Raw genomic sequence first — 21,408 nt, 5'->3', positions numbered from 1 at the left:
CGGTTTATAATTGAGCAAGAACTGTGTAATTATGTTTTGCTCCATAGTTATATGACGGCCATGTTGAAATGGTAATTAATTATTAATAAAAGACGCTAAAGCACACACTATTGTAAAACGAGTGTGCGCTCACTGGCCGCGCGTGGTCTACCTTCTCTTTGTCTACATTTACATACACATTATTTCCTGCGGGTAACGTACCACATGTAAAGGCAGCTATTCCAGTAGTATTGACTGTATTCCACTACTACAAATGCAAAAACGTCATCAAGCTGATTCACCTGTGTATGTGATGTCAAGGAATCTCTAGCAATCAAATGACACAATCATTTAGAATAAAATATTATTTGAAAGTATGCATCCACTTGTTTTAGCACTGTATAATCGGTTGTATAGATTAACTAGCTGTCCCGGAAAACGTTGTTTTGCCATATAAATTAAAATCGCTATTAAAAATAGGGGTTGATGCCAGAAGGATAAAAATTTAAGGTTGTATGTATTTTTAAATCCTAATAATAATATTAAAAAAATATATATTTAGGGGTGGATATCCCTTACCACTTAGGGGTATGAAAAATAGATAGTCGATTATCAGATCTACTGAATATGCATATAAAATTTCATAAAAATCGATCAAGCCGTTTGGGAGGAGTATTGTAACTAACATTGTGACACGAGAATTTTATATATAAGATTTTGATGGTGTCGTCCTTATAAGTAAGATCACGTCACTCAGAACAAAACAATTCTTATGTTAAACGGTGGAAGCACTATTTTAGAATAACATTTCAACAATACAGGTAGTTGCATATTTTCAATTTATATTTTATTCTTATAAGGGCAGTGCGAACTCTTAAAACGTAGCGTTTAGTTATCTATTGTCAATGAATGAATGAAACAAATATATGATATTTGTGACAATCATTATTTTCACAATATTTTGGATATAACTTCACCTTTATTGAATCTCTTCTCTCTCTCTCTCTCGTCTGTCTTATCTATGTCTTGCCGCTACTTTAACAGTTTGCAAAGCAACTGCCGTAATCTCATCCATTAAACTCAGGGTTTCAATAGCAATTAGCATTAAAATTATAGCGGTTATTAATGAAGTTAAACGTGGTTACGAGCTAGTGCAACCTAGTGGAAATGTGGAGAAAGGTAAATACCTTTATTTACCATAAATTTATTCGTGTTAAAACCCGTTTAACTTTATTAATAAAGTTTACTAAACGCGAAAGCGTAAAAATAAATTAAAGAGGCACCCATCATTTATCTGTCAAACACAGGGTTTCAAGGGTTAGAATGCCAGTGAAATTCAAGGGTCCCAAGATAAATTTTAGGCCTCAAGAATGGCAACGCAACAATATTATAGACATCACAAATTCATTTTGTTGAAGTTTATTTAGATGCTGTTTACGTATAATAGCCGACGCTTCCCACATTCCGCCAAGTGGAGCGTCGGCTTTTTCATTTCAGTCATATAAAATCGATTTTTTCTATAAGCAGATTCGTTGACTTTACATAGTATATTTATCAATATATACTGTATCTATCACGTGCTGGATACCTATCGAAATGGACTCTACTGACGCCATTTTATATGAACGGCGTGATATGTATAAATTAATATAATTGTCAATAAGGGTGTTTAATAGTACCTTGGGTTTATGTTAGATTAAATTATGTTAATAGTTAAATATGCTCACACTCTATGTATAAATAGGATCAATTGAATAAAATTATGTGCAATGTTGCAGTCTTGTGTTTTATATGGCCCTCTTGTTTTGGGTACTAACCTTGTTTCATTGATATTTTTATGTACTAGATATGCTGTAGTATACGATTGTTTGCGGTAGACGATTTGAATAAAAAAGTAGATAAGATTTTGACTAGATCTCCAGCTGTAAACACCTTTAACCAGCTTTAACGTACATCGTTAATATAAAAAGATTGAAGTTGATATTTGTACTGAGGCAATAGATATATTGTAATAAGAAGTCTAGTAGGAGCAAGTCCAGTTTTCAATTTCTCTGAGAGACCATATGGTTAAACCAGATAGAAACATATGTTTCTGTTATTTATGTTATAAGAATACGTAACTACATAAATTAGTGTTTAGCCACAGTAACTACAGACTGCTTTTGTATCAGTGACTGATTTGAGGCCTTAACGCCGCAATTGGATAGAAAAATGACGGCGTCTTCTCTATACATGTTTTGTCATAATACTTCAATGCCTAGTTGTTGTCTGTCCATGTTCTTTATTAGACTTAATGTTCTGTTTACAAAAAAATATAATAATATTCTTAATTTAAAATACAATGTAAATATGAAGTATAAAAGTATGTGGACAGTACGTCAGCAACAGCTCAAATGAATAGAGTATAAAATTAAAGAGATGCATTTTTTTTCATAACATTTAATCAATTACATCAAAACAAATAACATACACATACTCGTCGTAACCTCGGCAAGTTGCATTGAATGTAGACCGACTAGAGATCTATACTATAATAATAGTACGTGTTATATAAAATATTACAATTTAAGGCCTGTGTACACTGACATTGTAGCAATATTCACACTAATAAAACAAAGTCCCCAGATAACATTGCCCTGTACACAGACACGCAAACAAACATATAACAATAACTGTATTAATATGTATATATATACAATTTAGATTTAAATTTCAAATATAATATACTTAAAATTCTTTAAATATGTCATTAAAAAATACTTATAAGATATTTTCATTCGCTTCAAAGGATGTTTTATGGAAAACAAAAACATAGAGGTTTTATATAACACAGTTCACAATGTTTTAGGCAGATCAAAATGTATCGAATATGAGACGAGAAATATTTGTTATATTAAACATATATATATATAAAATAGCTGTATATGTGTATAATATGGCCCCAATTATTGGATATATAATAAATATTCATAAAAACAAACAATTACAAATCTATTTTGCTATGTTAGTGTTTTGCCACTTTTTCAAATAAAAAAAACAGTTTAAAAAAAAAGGACTCAACAGTTCAATAGCTAAAATAGATTCACAGATTTTATAAATAAGATATAAATACCATTTTATATTGGAAGCGTTGACCATAGTCAAAATATGTGAAAAAATCAAATAAAGTCATAGACAAAATAGATTTTCTTTAGTGATACAGAATAATGTAACATAGAATAAAACAAACGTAAATGATTGTAATCAGCTTCGATAGTTCAGTCTATTCATTAATCTGCGTATTTGGTCGCGCGAATTTTTGGACAGTTCTGAATAATTTGAAACAAAGTGACAAAATACTAATACCCAGTAGGTCGGGCTTTTAAAGAGTTATTTTTTTTCTAGTCTATATACGATGGTAATGTCACCCAATAATTTTGTGCGATTGTTTTAGTAGTTTTTGGGTTTATACAACTTTAATGTTATATTTTGTCAATTTAATTGTTACATTTACATCTATTATGGGGATTTGTGTAGAAATACTTTTGGCTCGTTTATCTATACAAGGGATACTTGTTATTCTTACCGTATATACTTATTATACTCTGTTAATTCTATGAAATGCCTGTACATTACATAACTAACATCATCTAGGAAGCTTTCAAAAAGCATAGAAAATAAATTATTTCTATTCGTAAAATTCTAATAAAAATTCCAATTATGTTTTTACATTGTATTCTCCCCTTTTGTATAAGTTAATATTGGCGGTGTACTATTTAATAAATTTACTATCTATATTTTAACGTGTATTTTGGTATTTTCAGATTTACCTATATTGTTCTGTTAATATGGTCCCCAAATTTAATACTTATATCAATAATGTAGATTCGATGCACTACAGAGGGTATATTCAACAGCTAAAAAAATTATTGTCGATTTCCTTATTTTGGAGGTAAAATAAAAATGGATGGTAATTGTCAAGAAAATGTAAAAGACTGTGTATATATCACTTCGTTTTGGCGTTTTGAAATGTCATTTTACAATACATTGTATGAGTATTCTAGAATCACTATTATAAATTTGGTTGGAAAAAATTAAACGGCACGAGACGGCACTATACTTCCATCCTTGTCTAATTTCTGCATAATACTGCGTCGTAGGTCGTAAGATTGTTGGAAGGCCACTCTCAACAGCGTCGTAAAGCAAATCCTATGTGCACCAAAGTCTACAACACTACACTCATAGAGATACACGTAAATATATACATATGTATATATATCTACCTAATATGATCTCGGCTTGTGTTACACGCCACAAGGCACGACTTGTGTATTCGTTCCTCAAACAAGTTCATTTCCATACGATATGATTTACATTAAATTCTAATCTAAGATAACATATAAATGGCACATATAAATATGTAGTCTTCCACTGCATTATGCAACTATAAAAATGAACTCTTCATTATAATGTTTAACATAGTTTTTTATATAAATCTTTGCTCTAACATCACATCAGTACAGTTTTCCTTACACATGTAAAAATTAGCTACTAATTTGGCGTAACATATATGGGTGTTGGGCGGGACTGGGCTCTACAAGACTTACGCATATTAACAGTGTTATACACGTATTTTTTCCCATCAAACTAACGAACATGTAAGTAAGTCTTAATGAGTCATACACGTATTTTTTTCTCGTCAAACTATATACAAATATGCAAGTCGTAATGAAATTTATTACGTAACTTTATACCAAGACACATTTAGAGGTATGCAAATTGTAAAATAGAATTTCCCGCCAAATATTGAGGATGGAATCAGCCCAATTGTCTTAACTGCTATTTTAAAGTTACGCCAATTGAATTAACAGTTACTTATATCACAATTACATTAATAGATATAAACACTAGCCAAATACTTTTACTACTCAACTAGTGTAATCCCACTCTAGTGTATTGATTCAGTTGACATGAATTTGGATTTTATATAACTTTTTGTCATGTTATTTTCATATACATACATTATAAACCGAATTTCGAGAACAATAATATATTTGACAATTATATTTATATATATGTATTTACATTAAATCGAACAGATCTATCATTTTTATATATGTTAAATATATATATATATATATATATTATATTAGTAACGTTCTTGAGTAGTAAAGGTATTTAGCATATAGTAGGCGCGGCGATCGTTGCAACGTTTTTTTCTATATATAACATTGATATAAAAATATAAAAGGTAGGTATACCTTATATATATATATAGATGTGCATAATGACGTCAGGTTTCATTTTTTTTATGGACCGACTTCATAAATATATTTGTTTCTTAATTAGACTGTTTGTTCTTATCTTTGTTTTATGTCGCGTGACATATCCGCTTATTTTATGAATAAATTTTATGTTCAATAATTTCCTAACTTGGTTTGCTTTGAAGATGGTCCCACACAATTACATGAAAAGTCGGTTTTTATTATAAAAGTTATTAAATTATATAGGTATATGTATTAAATGATTAGAGTAGAGTAGAGTTGTTAGAAAGTTTCTTATATATTTATAATCTGTTTCTGCGTTTAGAAACTTTGTTCAGTTCACAAAATCAACTAACTATAATTGTTCATAATTTATTTACATATTTTCCCGCTAGGTGGCGCAGTAGACAAGTTCTTATTAATATTAAAGAATTGAAACCATTGCAAATGATAAAATTTTATATATAATGATTTAAGACACGTTTCTTTTTCAATAAAGTTAAAAAATTGCACGATTGTATTAAAAAGTTAACAAGTGACAGTTTTTTTAATTCCAAACGTTTATTTAAAGGATATACCTATATTAATTTGTAGATTGAAATAGTTTTATTAAAATATTTTGATATGCAAATAAGCTTTGTAATTACAGATGCATTCCATTTCCCGCCAAAACAACACTCAATAAATTGATTTATTACGTTTTTTTTTATTTTTCCAATAGGAAAGGCAAAGGGCGAATATATGCGGCTATAGACAATTGACATTTCCAACATACGATTGGCGCCATCTCATAGTGACTACAATATGTAGCAACATTGATTCTATTGAAACATACTTTATTATTACATTTTAAACATGTAATGTATGTAATTTTAACTGTATCAAGTTGCACATTTAGAAGTAGATTTTATTAGAATATTTTGGCGGGAATTTTGAATATTTTCTTATATCAATTATCGGTTGATTATGTAAATCTGTTACTAATAACTCTTATTTATTACATTAAAATCCATCGCTTTGCGGTTTTTTTAACCATTTGTGAGTTTCATACATTATTGGAAAAATTTTAATGTGTTCAATGTGAAATTTAAGTAACAGCATTACATAATTAAGCCACAGATAATATTATCAGTGCATATTACTTGTATAGGCTGATAACTTAATACCAATTGTCGAATATTTAAATTATTATTATGATTACCTATATAATTTATAACTTTTCGATACCATTTTATTTTTATTCATATATCAAATATTTCACATGCTATAGTTCATTTTAAAAAGTGTTTAATCATTTATATTTATCTATTTAATATATTAATGTAACTATATAGCCAAATTTAGAACGTAATAATCGTCCCAAATTAATAATGTATAAAAACATACATATTTAATTTAATCCGAGACCTCATTGTGTAACAATGTTGCAGTAGCTTTTAATTTTAATAGATTGAAATTGAAACTATTGCGATTACTTATAACCCGTATGACAGTTGCAGTTGCGAACTATATACGTTCTTTATATCTACAAATGTCTAATTGAGGTGGTTTAGACATAATCACAAAAGTTTTAAATGTCAATGTTTATATTTTTATGCTACAATGATGGTAAATACGCATAAAGGCATCGATAAACTGTTACCATAGATAATAAATTTTTGAACTGTCAAATTATGGTATAGTATATAAAGAAAAAAAAATTAAAATAAAAACAAATGCAACAATGTTGCGCAAATCAAGCCCCAAACTTACTGAATACATAATAAAATATCACTTAATTAAAACACGATCCTACTAATGTGGTCTAATCTCACCGCACTACATTTATAGTAACAACATAAATATAATCCTAACTCTATTTACACAGTATAATTCGATATACAAACCATAAAAGTTCACGTTTGATTTAAGAGTTCATAAGACTTTTCAAAAATACATACATCTTCTGATCAGAGCGAGGCAGTCCGGGAGGAAATGCGAGTCTACTTGTCCATCGTTATACTCTATGGTTCCAGTCACTTGTTACATTCACATAAAGGTATATTTTTATGTAGAAACCCGTCAATAACAATAGCATACATTAAAATTTAATCAATTAACCCAAAACACCTTTTTATTCTACTTAATCGTTTATTTTACAAACTCTTATTTCAATATAAAAATATACCAAATTTGTGTAATAAATTTACCAAGTGTAAAGGAACAGAGTATAGGCGTATACCTACAGTTTTGTGACTGAATTTACGTTGTCCATTTTATTTCATATATTAGTATGACTACGTAATATTTTTTAAAATAAATATTTGATTAATAAAAAACAATGGATGGAATAAATAAGTTAGTATGACAACATTGCATTTTACTGCAGGCAACACCAGGCAACTCTCCCATTAGCTCCCACCCCGCTCGGTGTACACTTGTATAAAATTTCCCCTGTAATACTGACTCACATGATTTAATTGACGTCCATGACATACCGTCAATATTTAACAAAATTAATAGGTATGAGAATCATAATAAAATCTTAACCATACACGGTCACGTCACTTCACGTTTTTCAAACTTAACGGAGATTACTCATTGTCCGACTGCGTTACAACTACATTGATTAATCACTACGTACAGTGACATCTATTAAAAATTCATAAAAACTGCTTTTGAGCCCTCGACACATCACTAAAATGCATTGAACGTAGGCGTAAGTTAACAGTCTGCGGCGCGGCGACGCGGCGGTGCGAAATACGCGGCGAACTTACACTGCAACAAACCAAGTACAGCCATTATAATTTTTGTCGTCTTCTAATGTTTTTTGAATTATCAATCGTCGTCACAGCAAACAGGCGACACATAATTAGTTTTGAGTCTCAACAAGATTAATCACAAATTAATGTAATATTAAAAATACTCGCGCACGATAAAAGCAAAAAGCTATAATTTCTTTATGATAATGCAAACATAAATTAAAAACATGCAGAACAAACTGCTTGATAGAAGACGAAACTCTAAAATAACAGTGATTAGGGTTGATAGTGCGATGACAATTTTGATTATTAACGTCGACAAAGTGTATTGGCAGTTTTATTAGAATGATTAACAAATGAAACATTTAAGGTTATTAATTATACGAGTCTATGACCCCTTCACTTATAAACGCTTAATTTTCAGTTAAATTATAAAGCCTTTTCCTTAGTTCACTAAAAATACATGAATTTGATATTATAAATTAGTCACTGATTAGGCACAGAGTAGCGTAAATTCTACAAGTAGGGGGTATTGCTTAGGTCAATAGTAGTCCATCATGTACTCACCCTGGTCGAACGTGCTGGGGTTAATATAGGAGAGGAGATCCTGATCGCTCATGTCGGTCAGCCCCTGCACGGGGGCGGTCATCTCTTGCGAGACCGCCTGGGAGACCGCCTGCGAAACGGCTTGCGACACGGCCTGGGTGACGGCCTGCGATACGGCCTGCGACATGGCCGCCATCGGAGCCTCCCCTGCCGGCTCGGGCTCTTGTGCCGCCGTCGTTTGGAGCCCCGCGGTACCTCCCGCGCTCTCCGTCGTTAGGATATTCGCGGTGTTGATAGCCGACGTCACAAGGGCGTTCATCGTCGAATCCGACGTTAGGATTTCGGCGGCCGCGTTCAGTATCATCGACTTGACGGCCGCCGGTGGCGTCTTCACCGACGTCAGCTGCACTTGATCGGGGAGCATCATCAGCTCGTCCTGCGAGGGCCCGCTGGGCATCACTATGCGCTGACCGTTGTCACAAAGTAAACTGGGGGACACCTGTGGATTGAGGATCACGTCGGGGGAGATGGCGGAGGCCGGCATGGGGGGGAGGAGATCGGCGGGCGGGTTGCGTGACACCACGGCCGCGTTGGGGCTCAGCAGCACGTCGGACGCGTGCGACGCGCTCGACGGCGACGTGGACGAGCCCGACAGGTGGTCTTCCACCCGCGAGTTGACGAATTCGTCCAGTTTGGCGTCATCCGTCGGCATGATGATGGCTGCCTTCATCGCGTCATCTACTAGCGCCTCCATGTGAGCGCTCTGTTGCGCGAGTCGCTGCTCTATCTGCGTGCCCATCCCGATGTCCATTTTGGTCATCGCACAGAACGGGTTGAAGCTCTCTTCGGTTCTGTTCGGCGGCATCTGGTTGTATACGATCATCCTCTGCTCGGTTGTCGATTGTAGGACCGTCGATTGCATAGTAGTATCGGTTATCATCATTTCTGGGTTCAACACCTTCATGTCCGTCTCTAGAGGATCGATGGTGGTTTTAGAGGAGATGAGTTGCCGCATGGAGTCCATCGTGGACATAGGCATAATAGGGGGATATATTTGGCCGGCGTTGTCGTCCGAATTAAATATAGCGGCGGTGACAGATTCGACCATTTTGTCTGTCTGGACCTGGTTCTGTATGGCCTGCAGTTGCTGAGTGAAGGAAGCGAGTGGCGACGGTGGCTCGCTCTGCGTCGGGGTTGTCGGCGACAGCTTCATGGACTCGTATCCGCTGACGAAGCCAACCTGCTTCAATATAAATTGCCATTTATTCGGTAGGCTTTAAACGATAACATTTCATACATATGTTTTTGCTTGTTGTTACACTACTTTGCATCCTAAGAAGGGTCACATATATGTATTCTACGTACCTGACTCTGGCCATCTCTCGTGATTGTCTCAGACTTGAGCCTCAGATCGACGACTTTAAGATCCTCGGTAAGCAGTGGTTGGTGAGAAGTTCCCTCGGGTCCTTCGGCCCCGCATGAAGTCTCCGCGTGATCTGCTAAGGAATGCTGGCTGGATTCGTCGGCCACCTGTCATTGGAAGTGAAGTTGATGGGCCAAAATTCTAAAGTTTACAAATGATTTGTGAATCCACAGAAACTACGACAGATTTACTCTTATGTAATTAATCAACCATTTCATTGTGTATTTATTATTTTGACTTTAATGAATTAGTGCTAATTGGTGGTTTGTATTCACATATTTCAACTTAAAAATGCAAACTTATATCAAATGTATTTAAACGAGCAACGTGCAAGTTTCTTTCTCTTTCTTATGATGAGATAGCTTTTCGAATAAGCAGCAGATAAAAAAAATACAAGTAATGACTATCCAAAAGTAATTATATGTAAGTTTATTAGAATAAAGAATTTTCTATTCTACTGCTCGCTCGCGGATCGAACACGAGCATAGTTACCTCGCTCAGACAGACACTGGTCAACCGTACTTCTCAAATGCAAAATGAACGATGGGGACTCGGGGTCCCTTTGCTCCGACATCAACTCGTGAGTAATTGGATTAAGAGTTTGCTAACAACTGACCTCGCTCTTGAGTCCTAGCGGCGAGTGCGGGTCGGGCACGATGATGGAGGGGCGGCGCACGGGCAGCGCGGGCGGCGGCATCAGCGCCGCGCCGCCCCACATCAGCACGGGCCGCGCCTCCTCCGCGCCGCCGGGGGCCGCGCTGCCGCCCGCCGAGCTACCACACGCCCCGCCGGATGCCGCGCCACCTGCGCCACGAGACCGTCAGCGGGCGGCGGCGGCATCACCCCGCCCGCACGCCCGTCCGCTCTCCACGGATAATTGCCAACGAAAATTACCACGCGATCTTCTTCCTGGCGTACGCAGGAACGCCAGAGCGAGAAAGAAGTCGAGAGAGAACGTTGAATGTGAGGTCGCTAAAACTTACTCGAAATTGATGGATACATTTGTTCATGTTCAGAATTATGTGATTATTAGATTTATTCATTACAAACAAATAATGTTTTTTTAGTGTTAAGTTTTTAGAGGAACTCGTTCGTTAAATATTATTATACCTCATTAAGAACTGTTCCTATCATATATTTCTTATTATATATTAAATTATTTAATGAAATTTAGAACCGGCTTCACTTTTATTATATGTAGCAACTCTTGACTTTTTTCTTGCACTGAGCAAGAGCGGCGTAAAAAATTTAAAATGTCGTCTTCCAGATTTTCTGAAACGTTTCGTTTCTGTTCGGTTCCATATCGGACGCTCGCTGAAATTTTTCTTGGATGCACTGTGACAATTTTGTAATTTCCCCACATATGTTAAGTCCTCCCTCTGATTTTCTCCAATTCATTCGTGTTCATTTTTGGATGACACATTTGAAAGTATAGCGTGGTAATTTTAGTTGGTATAATTTTATTTTCCGTACAGAACGGCCGGGCTTCAGATTAGAACCATTTCGACTGACTTGAGAATGAACTTTTCTTTACTTTTTCATTGTTCAAATATTTCAATGAACATAGAAATCTAACTTTAACGACTCATTTATAAAGTTCATATTTCGAGAGCAGCCAAAATAAGTTCATCTTTGGGTTTCAAAGCAGTTATTGCGGTGTATGAAGGGTTTTCAGGCACGTTTAAACTATCTATAGTGTCAGGGATGGGGGAAATCTGTGGAGTCTGTGCCTACTCTTCGTGTAAGTGTCACTGAGTAGTGAACTCTGTATCGGTATAAATATAGTCTAAATTGCATCAGCATATCCAAACGTGATCGCCCAAATTTATTTCTTCAGTTTTTTTTCCTATAACCGTGTTAATCTGAACCGTGTTACTAAGTATTAGTGTATGTTAAGTGTGGCAATGTGTGCTCCTATTGTCTATGATTTACATTCGACGAGAATTCCATTCGGTCACTGTAAACAAAATGGCTGCCAGCGTAGTATTCCTTGACCGAGTAGGTCTACGCTGTGAATTGTATTTTGGATATTCTTTCGATAGTAAATATGTGGAAAGAGTCAGGAATCGTATGTGTGCATGTGATTGCTTTCTGTATGTACTTTTTGTATTTGTGTATGACAGTGTGTTTATGGTTATGTCAGAAGGTATAAAATTATTTTAAATTTAATGACAATACACTTACGGTCGAAATGAGTAAAATACACCTTTATTGCTGGAGAATATCGCGGTATTGTTTGTGCCGTTCGTGAGTCTTTTTGTCCTCAGCTGAAAACTATTGCTATTATACTTATATGTAACAGTAGTAACGAGTGAATCCAAAAACATTTTAAATAATACACTATTTTTTAATATTAATTATAATAATAAGTATCTCTGATGCTACATAGTGATGCTATCTTTGTTATAATTAGTTATTATCAAATTTATAAGATACTTGATATTTATTTATAATTTAAACAAAATTAAAAAACAATTTGGTTGCTTTTGAGTTGGGGCCTCAAAAGTCTAAAATCTTAACATTAAAAATATATAATTAATTCAAAATTATATAACCATAGATTACATTTTAAAATTAGGCAATTCAACCATAGATTTATATTGTCATTCAAGCACGCGCCACGAGCAGGAAGATTGTCACATATTGGGGTTATTTCATATTACATTTGGAAATTTTAACAATAGTGTTATAGTATGAAAATACTAAAAAATATTTTTATAGAATTGACAATAAGTTGATTTAAAGGAGTAAACAGTATATACTCTTTTAAAGACCTCTCTTTTCAGCGCAAACATCTAATTTATATACATTTTTCAGTGTCTATGGCGAGGCAAACAGGACTAAGCTCATACAGCTATTGTTTTACATGTCTGTCAGTTGGTATTATTATTCTTTACTATTGTGCAGAGCGTTGCCAGTGGGTAATGTAAAGACTCGAACAAAATTGCAGTCATTTTATTAATTTATAATATAGTAATGGAGAAGAGAAAACGTGGGATATATTTTGACAGTGACATTAGACAGATACTGACATTGACAGATCGAATTTAATAGGGGGTGATTACATTATAGTTTTTGTACAATATTTTCTTGCTCGTGGCGTTTAGTGAGCAGCTATTTGACTTCTGATGGTGGTGTGTAGCGAGTGGTGTGTGTGTGTTGGTGTGCGTCAGTACCGTGCTGGCGCGGGTCAGCAGGCGGCTGCGGGCTGCGGCCGTGGTCGCTACCTAGACAGACCTAGCTTGAACAGAAGGGAAAAAAAGAAAGAGTACGCCATTTACGTATCAGTCATTTCTTCCAAAATTGTTTCTCATATTCATAAATAATATACTTAATAATCTTATTTTAGCCTAACCGCACATTAATGTACAATATCATGCGTAGATTGTCAATGTTAAAGTTACAGTGCACATGGAAAGCGAGTCTAAATCATGCGGTTATATAGATATCGAAAGCAACATTTTTTTTAAAGTTGGTACTATACGAACACAAATATATATGTATATATAAAACTTTTAATACATCCCCTAAATGTACTTTATATAAAAAAATTACATTTAATATCAAATCTAAATTCTTGAAAAGTACACAAAAATGTAAGAGAACAAATTTAGTATGATAAAGCGTTGAATTACTATAATACCCTTTTGTGGTCGTATGTACCAACATGTTTAAAGCAATTTTAGATGAAAAATATATAATATAATCAATTTCCTTTAATTTGGCATATACACATGCAACTGTTATGAAATAATTATGTGCAACATTCTTATTATCTGTGGATTTGTTTATGTTACGCATATAATATTCTTTCTTCTATGATAGCATTCGATCTACTAATCACAGAACAAAAGAATGAGAACAAGCGGTAATAATATTACATTTCTACGCGATGTTTGTGTGTTTAATATTAATTTTATATTTAAAAAATACCAAATCTTGTTTAATTGTAAACTTATAAAAAAAAAATCACTAAAACGAATATAAGTGTATACAAAATTATAATGTTTCATATAGCAATTTATGTAACAGCAATTTTGATATGAGGGAGTGCCAAAAGTTTAACAATAATTTTGAGTTTGAGAAACAACGAATGTATTGAGAAAAAAATGAAGTCAAATGATCAATCCGGGGCAACATAATAAAGAAATGCTCTGGAAGCATCCACAAAAACAAATTGCTTCAAGACCTTCGAATAATTTCACTTTTGTATTTCTCGATTTTTTTGTTCTGCACTAATTTTAGTAGACATATATTACGATAAATATTTTTTTATATATCTATTTAAAAAACACCAAAGTTTAGTATTAAATAAAATAATAATCAAAATTCTCAAGACCAATGGAGATTCACCTATCAAGCAATTTATCTACACATTAGACAACTTAAAGCGGCTTCTATAATAAAATGACTCTTAAAAAATGTATTTACCCAAAAACCAAGGGTAAAATCACAGGTATATACACAGTCACTGCGATGAGATAAAATCAAACAAAAATTGACGAATTTGCTGCACAAAACATAATAAAAACCGGGCTTGTAGTATCAGGTAAATAGCTGTCTTTACACGACACGTTCTTTCACGCGCGATCAGAAACGCGCGCGATTTAGCGCGGGAAAGCCAGCGCGCGCAATCATGAGTTGATCAATTGCATTTGACTATTTTTTTGTACACCCTTCGCATGAGTTTGCAATTTTTAAAAATTAACTTTTTTAAATACACAGTTTTATTTTCTAAAGACACGTTTAAGATTTATTTATTATCAGTAACTCTAGAGGTGTTTGCTGCGTAGTCAACTGTCCGCCATTTTGCAATTATACTCGTAGTTGCGCTAAAGCACGCACGATTGTAGGATGCGGGAATACGCGAACTGGCGGTGCGCACAATTGTACTCGTTCTCTTTGTCTCCATATACATGCACACGTTTTCCTGCAAAACCCAATCGCGCGTGAGAGCGTACGTGTAAAGGCAGCTAATAAAATAATTCGGTCTAACCTACGTACTCGTCAACGTTCATTTGACTTGTGATAGTTGCGAACACGTCTCGCGTATAACATGAAGCGGGTCGATTGGATGCGGCGCGGAGGTCCGAGAACGTACCGGAAGTGTTGGCGGGCGGCGCGAGGTGGCGCGTGCAGTGCAGCGGGCCGGTGTCGAGGTGCGGCGGCGTGTAGTAGAACGCGTGCGGCTCGGACGCGCGCCCGCCCGACCGCACGAACAGCTGCACCGACACCGCCTCCGACACGTCCGCGCGCGCGAACGGCGGCACGCAGCACACCAGGTGCGTCTGTCACAAACGCTTTACTTTGTAACCCCCGTACTATTTAAGATCCATACCGTCTCGACCACACTTTTACATACACACATGACACCGTCCTCGCCGGCGAAGACGACGACCCCAAATACACAATACCGTGCAATCGGCCGGGTGCCTACGCGGGCCCGGGCGCTCCACACCGGTGCTTCCAGTCGCCCCTCCGATCGATCTTACGACGTCCTGAGCCGAGGTTCGAGCCCCTAGCGGTGCCCTCAGACTAAAGTCGTATCCGTCAGGCGGGTGTTGGCCTTCAACCGCTTCATAAGTCATTTCGCCGGTTTGGAGTGCCATCTGTACTCGTCCCCTATTATCCGGTGAACTTGTAAAGGCCAACAGCATTAGAGTAGTCCGAAAAAATAAAAACCAAATGCAAATGTCCGATCCATCCAATCCAATGTGGATCCAAATTACCACCTGAGCCGAGTTTCGAACCTCTAGTGATGCCCTTAGAATACAGGCGAATCCGTCATGCGGGAGGTGGCTTCCAGCCACTACATACATCCCGCTTCAATTTAAATGGGGATCCAAATTACCAGCTGAGCTGAGGTTAAAACCTCTAGTACTGCCCTCAGAATACACTCGTATATTTCAGCTACATAAATTCCGCGAGCTTGGAGTGCCACCTGCACTTGCCCCTCAGCCTGAAGTAAAGGCTACAATGGATTAACTGACCTAACCACATACTTGTCTTATCATCCTCCACTGGTGCCCTGCTAGAGTATACGGTTAGCGTAAGCGGATGCACCAGTCCATTATCATCTATATAAAGAACCTGTTATTTGACATGTATAATTGCCCACTATTATTTCTTTATTTCAGATAGTAAAGCGGAACATTCCCCAATGAATTTACTGTACGGCCATTTTAAGTCAATCATCTGGCTGATTTATTTAATTGTTTATGCTGACTATAGAGTCATTGCTCTATTTAATTGCAATAATATTTGCAAAGTAATACCTGTTGCAAGAATTCCTTGTCAGGTACCACCTCTTCCTCCCAGACGTTTCGGCCGTCCTGCCGCTGGCAGAACACCACTCGGGTCTCTTTGAGGAAGTTCTTCCCGAGGAGGTACAGCTCGAGTCCGCCCGTGGCGGGGCATGATACTAATGACTTGCGGCATACTTCTGGGACGCCAGGCGGTTGTGCTGAGGGTAGAAAATGCTCATGATAAAAAATAGAAATAATCTTCACATTTGAATAGTCACATTTTTTTATTCTACCGCTCATTCGGAATGCAGTCGCATCACAAGAAGAATGAACAAGAAACATGTGTGTTGCTCTTTTAAATAAATATGTTTGAGATGTTATAAACATTAGTGGTCGTCTAGATTTTATTTTCAAAAGACAGGTTTAAAATTCATAAATTACTAATAATTCTATAATTAGAAAAAAATTTTTCTCCTGTTCCATAGTTATATATATATCCATTCATTCTCCTTCATTATACGCAATTTAACAATTAATACAAAAATATTTAATATATATCCGTATTTGGCTAAATTAAAAAAAAGTACACACGATTGAAGAACGCGGGAATGCGCGAAATGACGGCGCGCGAGGTCTTTCTCGTTCTCCTTTTCTACATTTACATGCACATTTTTTTTGCATGAATACATATTCGCGAAAGAGCGTACGTGTAAAGGCAGCTATAAATATCGGGCTGTAAGGTTCACATTAGTCTTGGATAATATAAAACAAGTGGTAATACTCACTGCATATGATTTGCGTGGAGCAGACCTGCAGCGTCTCCCTGTGGCCGGCGGCGGAGACAATGTCGGTACGAAACACCATTCGACACCGCGTGGACTTCTTCTTGCCGCGCGACACGTGCGCCGAGCCTCCGCCCGCGCCTTGCCCCGCGCCCGCTGCGCCTCCTCCCATCGTCTCACCGAATCTATGCTCCACATCTACGTTGCGCTCCTGGTAATCACAACCTTTGTTAATTCATACTAATAATTCCCCTTTACCTCATGGGAGAAAGTAAATTGTTCCTATAGTCTTCAACTATTGACCCCAATTCAGACGAAGTTCCTTATCAGGTACATCTTCAAGCAATTCTTCTGGGGGATGTGCAGTATTAGATCAACCCCACCCGTTCCTCCAAAGAAAGCGTCGGGGTTAATTCCTAATAAATTAGCCGCGTTGGACAAACAGACCTAACTTTATCCTTATCCTATCACACTTTACTGATGCCTTGCCACCGTTACGCTTAGCGCAGGCCATTCCATTTTCAGCCACTTGGAAAAACGTAAATTCTCGGTGGTCAAATTAAGAATAGACATTCTATTATTCCTAATAATCATTCTAGCCTAATATTAAATTTCATTTCCCTACAGCGAATGTCATTTCGTCTTTCACTCATTCTGTAGCATATAGGGTTCAACGATCTTCTGCGTCATAATTGTAAATTAGCAACAAAAAAAAAACCCAATTGTAATTTTGCTTTATAATGATAAAATCATTTAATAATATCGCTATACCAAAAATCTAAATCCGTTCAGACGCAGAAACCCAAGTAGAGAGAATTAGTATTAATGTATATCGCGAAAAAAGTATCCACCTAACCTAATATCCTATAAACTAACCTATATTTAATGTAGGTTATTGTGAATCTATGCACCAAATTCAATTCAAGACATTTCATTGGAGGTTATTGAGTACCAAACAATTAAAAAGAATCAGAAATCGAAGAATTAGATACAATTTTCAATTGAGAAACGATTACAACTGTGTTACATTTACCTTAACCAACGATCTTAAAACAACTATAGTCTTTTCTTATTGTACTCGCAACTTACTATATTTAAGACAATTTACGTCTAAGTTCAGATAAGGACTCTGTCTCTACGATTGAGTTATTCAACATGCTGGTATAGCATAGGCCTATTTATGTACGATGGTGCGATGCGCCTGCGCAGCCCGCATAATCATAATTTATTAGTTGCGAGCGCGTTGACCGACGATAAAGGATGGCGAGTCGAGAAGTCGCGATTTGTATTATATATTGCACACAATGAATTATAACGTTCTCTTCGAAATGAATTTCATGCGTATTGAATCCCTATAGTATGAGATGTAAGAAACGAGTCTTACTTATTCGTGTAGGTCTATTACTGAGTCTTATGACATGTCAAATCTTTTCTATCTATATATCTCAGTTCTCGCAAGCCAGGTCTTCGACCGGACTGATCTTTTCAAGATATACAGGTACAGAAATTACGCATCCTTATCCACTTATTAATTATATCTTCTATCTTATCGACAGGTTCCTTACGAAGTAGAGCTCACCGTGTGAAATTTTTTAAAATGATTTTCTAAATTTATTGTCAGTTCAGTATAAAAAAGTATATTATGAATGCAGGTTATATAAACGTCAAGAAACAGAGATATATCTTTAAAAAAATTACCACTATCTAAGACGGTATGATTATGCAGTCTTATCTAATGAGCATCCTTCACACAGTATTAAGACTTTCGGAGTTCGTGTCAAATTCAACAATCTTGAAGAGAGACTCTTGTGGTGGTTCGGCCACGTCATGCGCCTAAAGAGAGAATATGTAGCAGATCGTCATATCGAATACAACTATTCATAGGACGCGACTTCTTGTAGATATATCAGTAAGTACTAGCAAGATATCAGGACGAGAGACTTGCAAACCAACGAAATCGCAGCGGCCAAAAATTGTGTACTGGAATCTAAGCCATAAAGTTCAGTATTTTTGGCAACTCTTCTTGCTTCTGCTTGGAACACTCCTGTCACTAAAATATTTGGTTAGCATTTAATTTCATTTTTAATTTGTATTACTAACCTTGAGTATCCCCACACAATCGCAGGTGACCTGCCAGTTCTTGGACGGCTCCAGATCGATCTCAATCACTACAGTTCCGTCTTCCTTCCGTTCTTTGCAAGGCGTCGAGTTCTTCCCCGAGACTCTGCACGCCTGGTAGAACATGTGTGGCGCTACCCGGCCAGTATCTGTACCTATGAACACCTGGAAAGTATGTTCACAAATGTTTATTCGGGGAAAGGGGATTGTTAGTAATGTGGACTGATTACCCCATTGCTAGCAATGTAATATGTCAGGATTTCTTCCATGCGGTTCCCCCTGGAAACCATAACGATAAATTCCTGGTGAATTTATCACGATGGGCTAATTGATCTGACTTCATGCTCATCCTATCATCCTCCAATGATGCCTCGCCAGCGTATTAGTGCAGGGCCCGTTACGTTAGCGGATGCACCATTCCATTATGCATTAAAAAAACAAATGCTTTACTTCCGATGTTCGCGGGTTCAATTCCTCGCCCGGTACAAATATTTGTATACATGAGTATGATTGTTAAGTTGATAATTAAACATTTTGCTAGGATACTATTTAGATTCTCGGCTTTAAGAGTTTGATATGTCTGTGAAATTACTGCGTATCGTACAACAAAACCTTGAAGTCTTAAGACTCTGATGGGTAAATGATTTAGTGTAGAATCTAATGTCTTGTTAGGTTTACCGTGGAGTCGTTGTGCAGTTTACGGTACGCTACTCTTTGTTTTAAATTATGTGCTGTATATACCTGTAATACAGCCGGTTTATCATAACCGACCAGTTTCACTATTGGAAATCCGTTGCCTGAATTGTCTTTAACAGCCCCTCGGCTGCCTTCAGTCTGATATCTGTAACAGAAGACGCTATTAACTACCAAGTAAAGATATTCGAAACTTGTATTCAATGGGGTTGTTTGTAATTGAATATTAATTTAAACTAAAATTTATGTAACTTTATAAAACCTTTTACGGGCGGTAATACTAACATACTTAAATGTTATTTATAATAAGGAATTATGAGGACAATCATGAAATAGGAGGTCGTCTGTCCATAGGTTCTGAACTTCATGTGCGGCAGTCTCTAAGTGCAGTCAGTCTCTAAAGGGTATTCTAAGGACCATCGTATTAAATACTCGGCGTGTGGCAGCGTGGAAATATAGCGAGGAAGGTAGGACGCATTTGGACATTTGTCTGGTCATACTTTCTTTCGTATCTCTTTTACCTCATAAATTTGACAAGCACGAGTCTATGACGTTACTGTAGACTGCCGCATCTTATACTAATGACGGAAAGGGGATTGTTAGTAATGTGGACTGATGATCCCATTGCTAACTATACACCACGTTAGATTAACCTTCACCCTGAAATCCAAATTGATGGTGAATTTGTTATGATGGGCCAACTGACCTGACCTCAAGTTTATCTTATCATCCTTCACTGGTGCCACGCATAAACTGTTAGCGCAGGTGTGTGCACCATTCCATTATTATCCATTACAGAAACTCCATCTGTATACTACAGCAAAATATAATGTAGTTTTTCAACGGAATCCGTATTAAAGGAACTTATAAAAAGACTCACCTCGCTCTGTGCTGTGATTCTGGTTGACATAATATCTGCAGCTCTACTGTCCCGTCTCTCGACCTATTGGTGAGCGGCGCTGATAAACCTGGAGGTCCCGAATGTGACATGGCGGCGAGTGCTCTCCGCCGCGCCAGTACTTGGACGAGTTTGCCCCCATACTTGCCCCCTTTGCCCCCCAGTTTGCCGCCCGAGCCCCCTAGCTTGCCGCCTCCGGCGTATTTGTTCGCGAGCTTGCCACTACTTCCAAATTTCCCGCACGATTTGTACTGGTCTTGGAATCTTTTGCCTTGTGTCTCGCTGATGCTTGGACTAGATATACTGCAGCCCGCTCTTATTCTGTAAAGACAGTAATAGCAACTATTATAATATTATTATTTTCACCAATTTCGAATTTATGTGTAAATATACTATAAAATGAACTATTGAGAACACTTCGAACCATAAATTTTAAACAATATTTTGTTAAAGTTTAAATTAATATTTAACTAGATTTTCATGCCCAAATACAACCAAACTTTTAAAATTGAAATATATTTTATTCAATATCTATATTGAACGTAATTATTAATGGATAATTTCATATAACACATTATATTTATATGTTAATATACTTTTATACAAATGTTAGAGTATTTAATTGTATTATTACGTATTTGATTTAAAACATTCTTTTTACGGCTCAATGTAATTACACTTCATATAAAACCACTTTGGTGAACGTCTGAGAAAGAAACAAATGCTTTATTTATAGTAGA

The 21,408-nt window shown here is 36.3% G+C and overlaps 1 protein-coding gene across 1 annotated transcript in view; it reads right to left on the bottom strand.

The window, feature by feature from the left end:
* Positions 1 to 1,185: 1,185 nt before the first annotated feature.
* The window catches only part of LOC131854685 (uncharacterized), a 126,423-nt gene continuing 106,200 nt past the window's right edge, over positions 1,186 to 21,408 (bottom strand). Inside the window, exons 4-14 of the mRNA XM_059205817.1 lie at positions 20,651 to 20,989; positions 19,819 to 19,918; positions 19,060 to 19,242; positions 16,963 to 17,170; positions 16,208 to 16,395; positions 15,034 to 15,220; positions 13,101 to 13,159; positions 10,549 to 10,668; positions 9,875 to 10,039; positions 8,531 to 9,749; positions 1,186 to 7,979 (exon numbers count right to left, since the gene is read on the bottom strand). Of these exons, the coding sequence (XP_059061800.1) occupies positions 7,975 to 7,979; positions 8,531 to 9,749; positions 9,875 to 10,039; positions 10,549 to 10,668; positions 13,101 to 13,159; positions 15,034 to 15,220; positions 16,208 to 16,395; positions 16,963 to 17,170; positions 19,060 to 19,242; positions 19,819 to 19,918; positions 20,651 to 20,989 (2,773 nt within the window). The 3' untranslated portion in view covers positions 1,186 to 7,974. The remainder of the gene's footprint in view (positions 7,980 to 8,530; positions 9,750 to 9,874; positions 10,040 to 10,548; positions 10,669 to 13,100; positions 13,160 to 15,033; positions 15,221 to 16,207; positions 16,396 to 16,962; positions 17,171 to 19,059; positions 19,243 to 19,818; positions 19,919 to 20,650; positions 20,990 to 21,408) is intronic.

The sequence above is a fragment of the Achroia grisella genome, unplaced genomic scaffold (assembly GCF_030625045.1).
Source record: "Achroia grisella isolate CSIRO2021 unplaced genomic scaffold, CSIRO_AGI_Agris_v1 utg1244, whole genome shotgun sequence".
NCBI classification, from domain to species: Eukaryota; Metazoa; Arthropoda; class Insecta; order Lepidoptera; family Pyralidae; genus Achroia; species Achroia grisella.
Note: the sequence above shows the minus strand (reverse complement) of the source record. Positions and strands in the feature narration are given on the sequence as shown.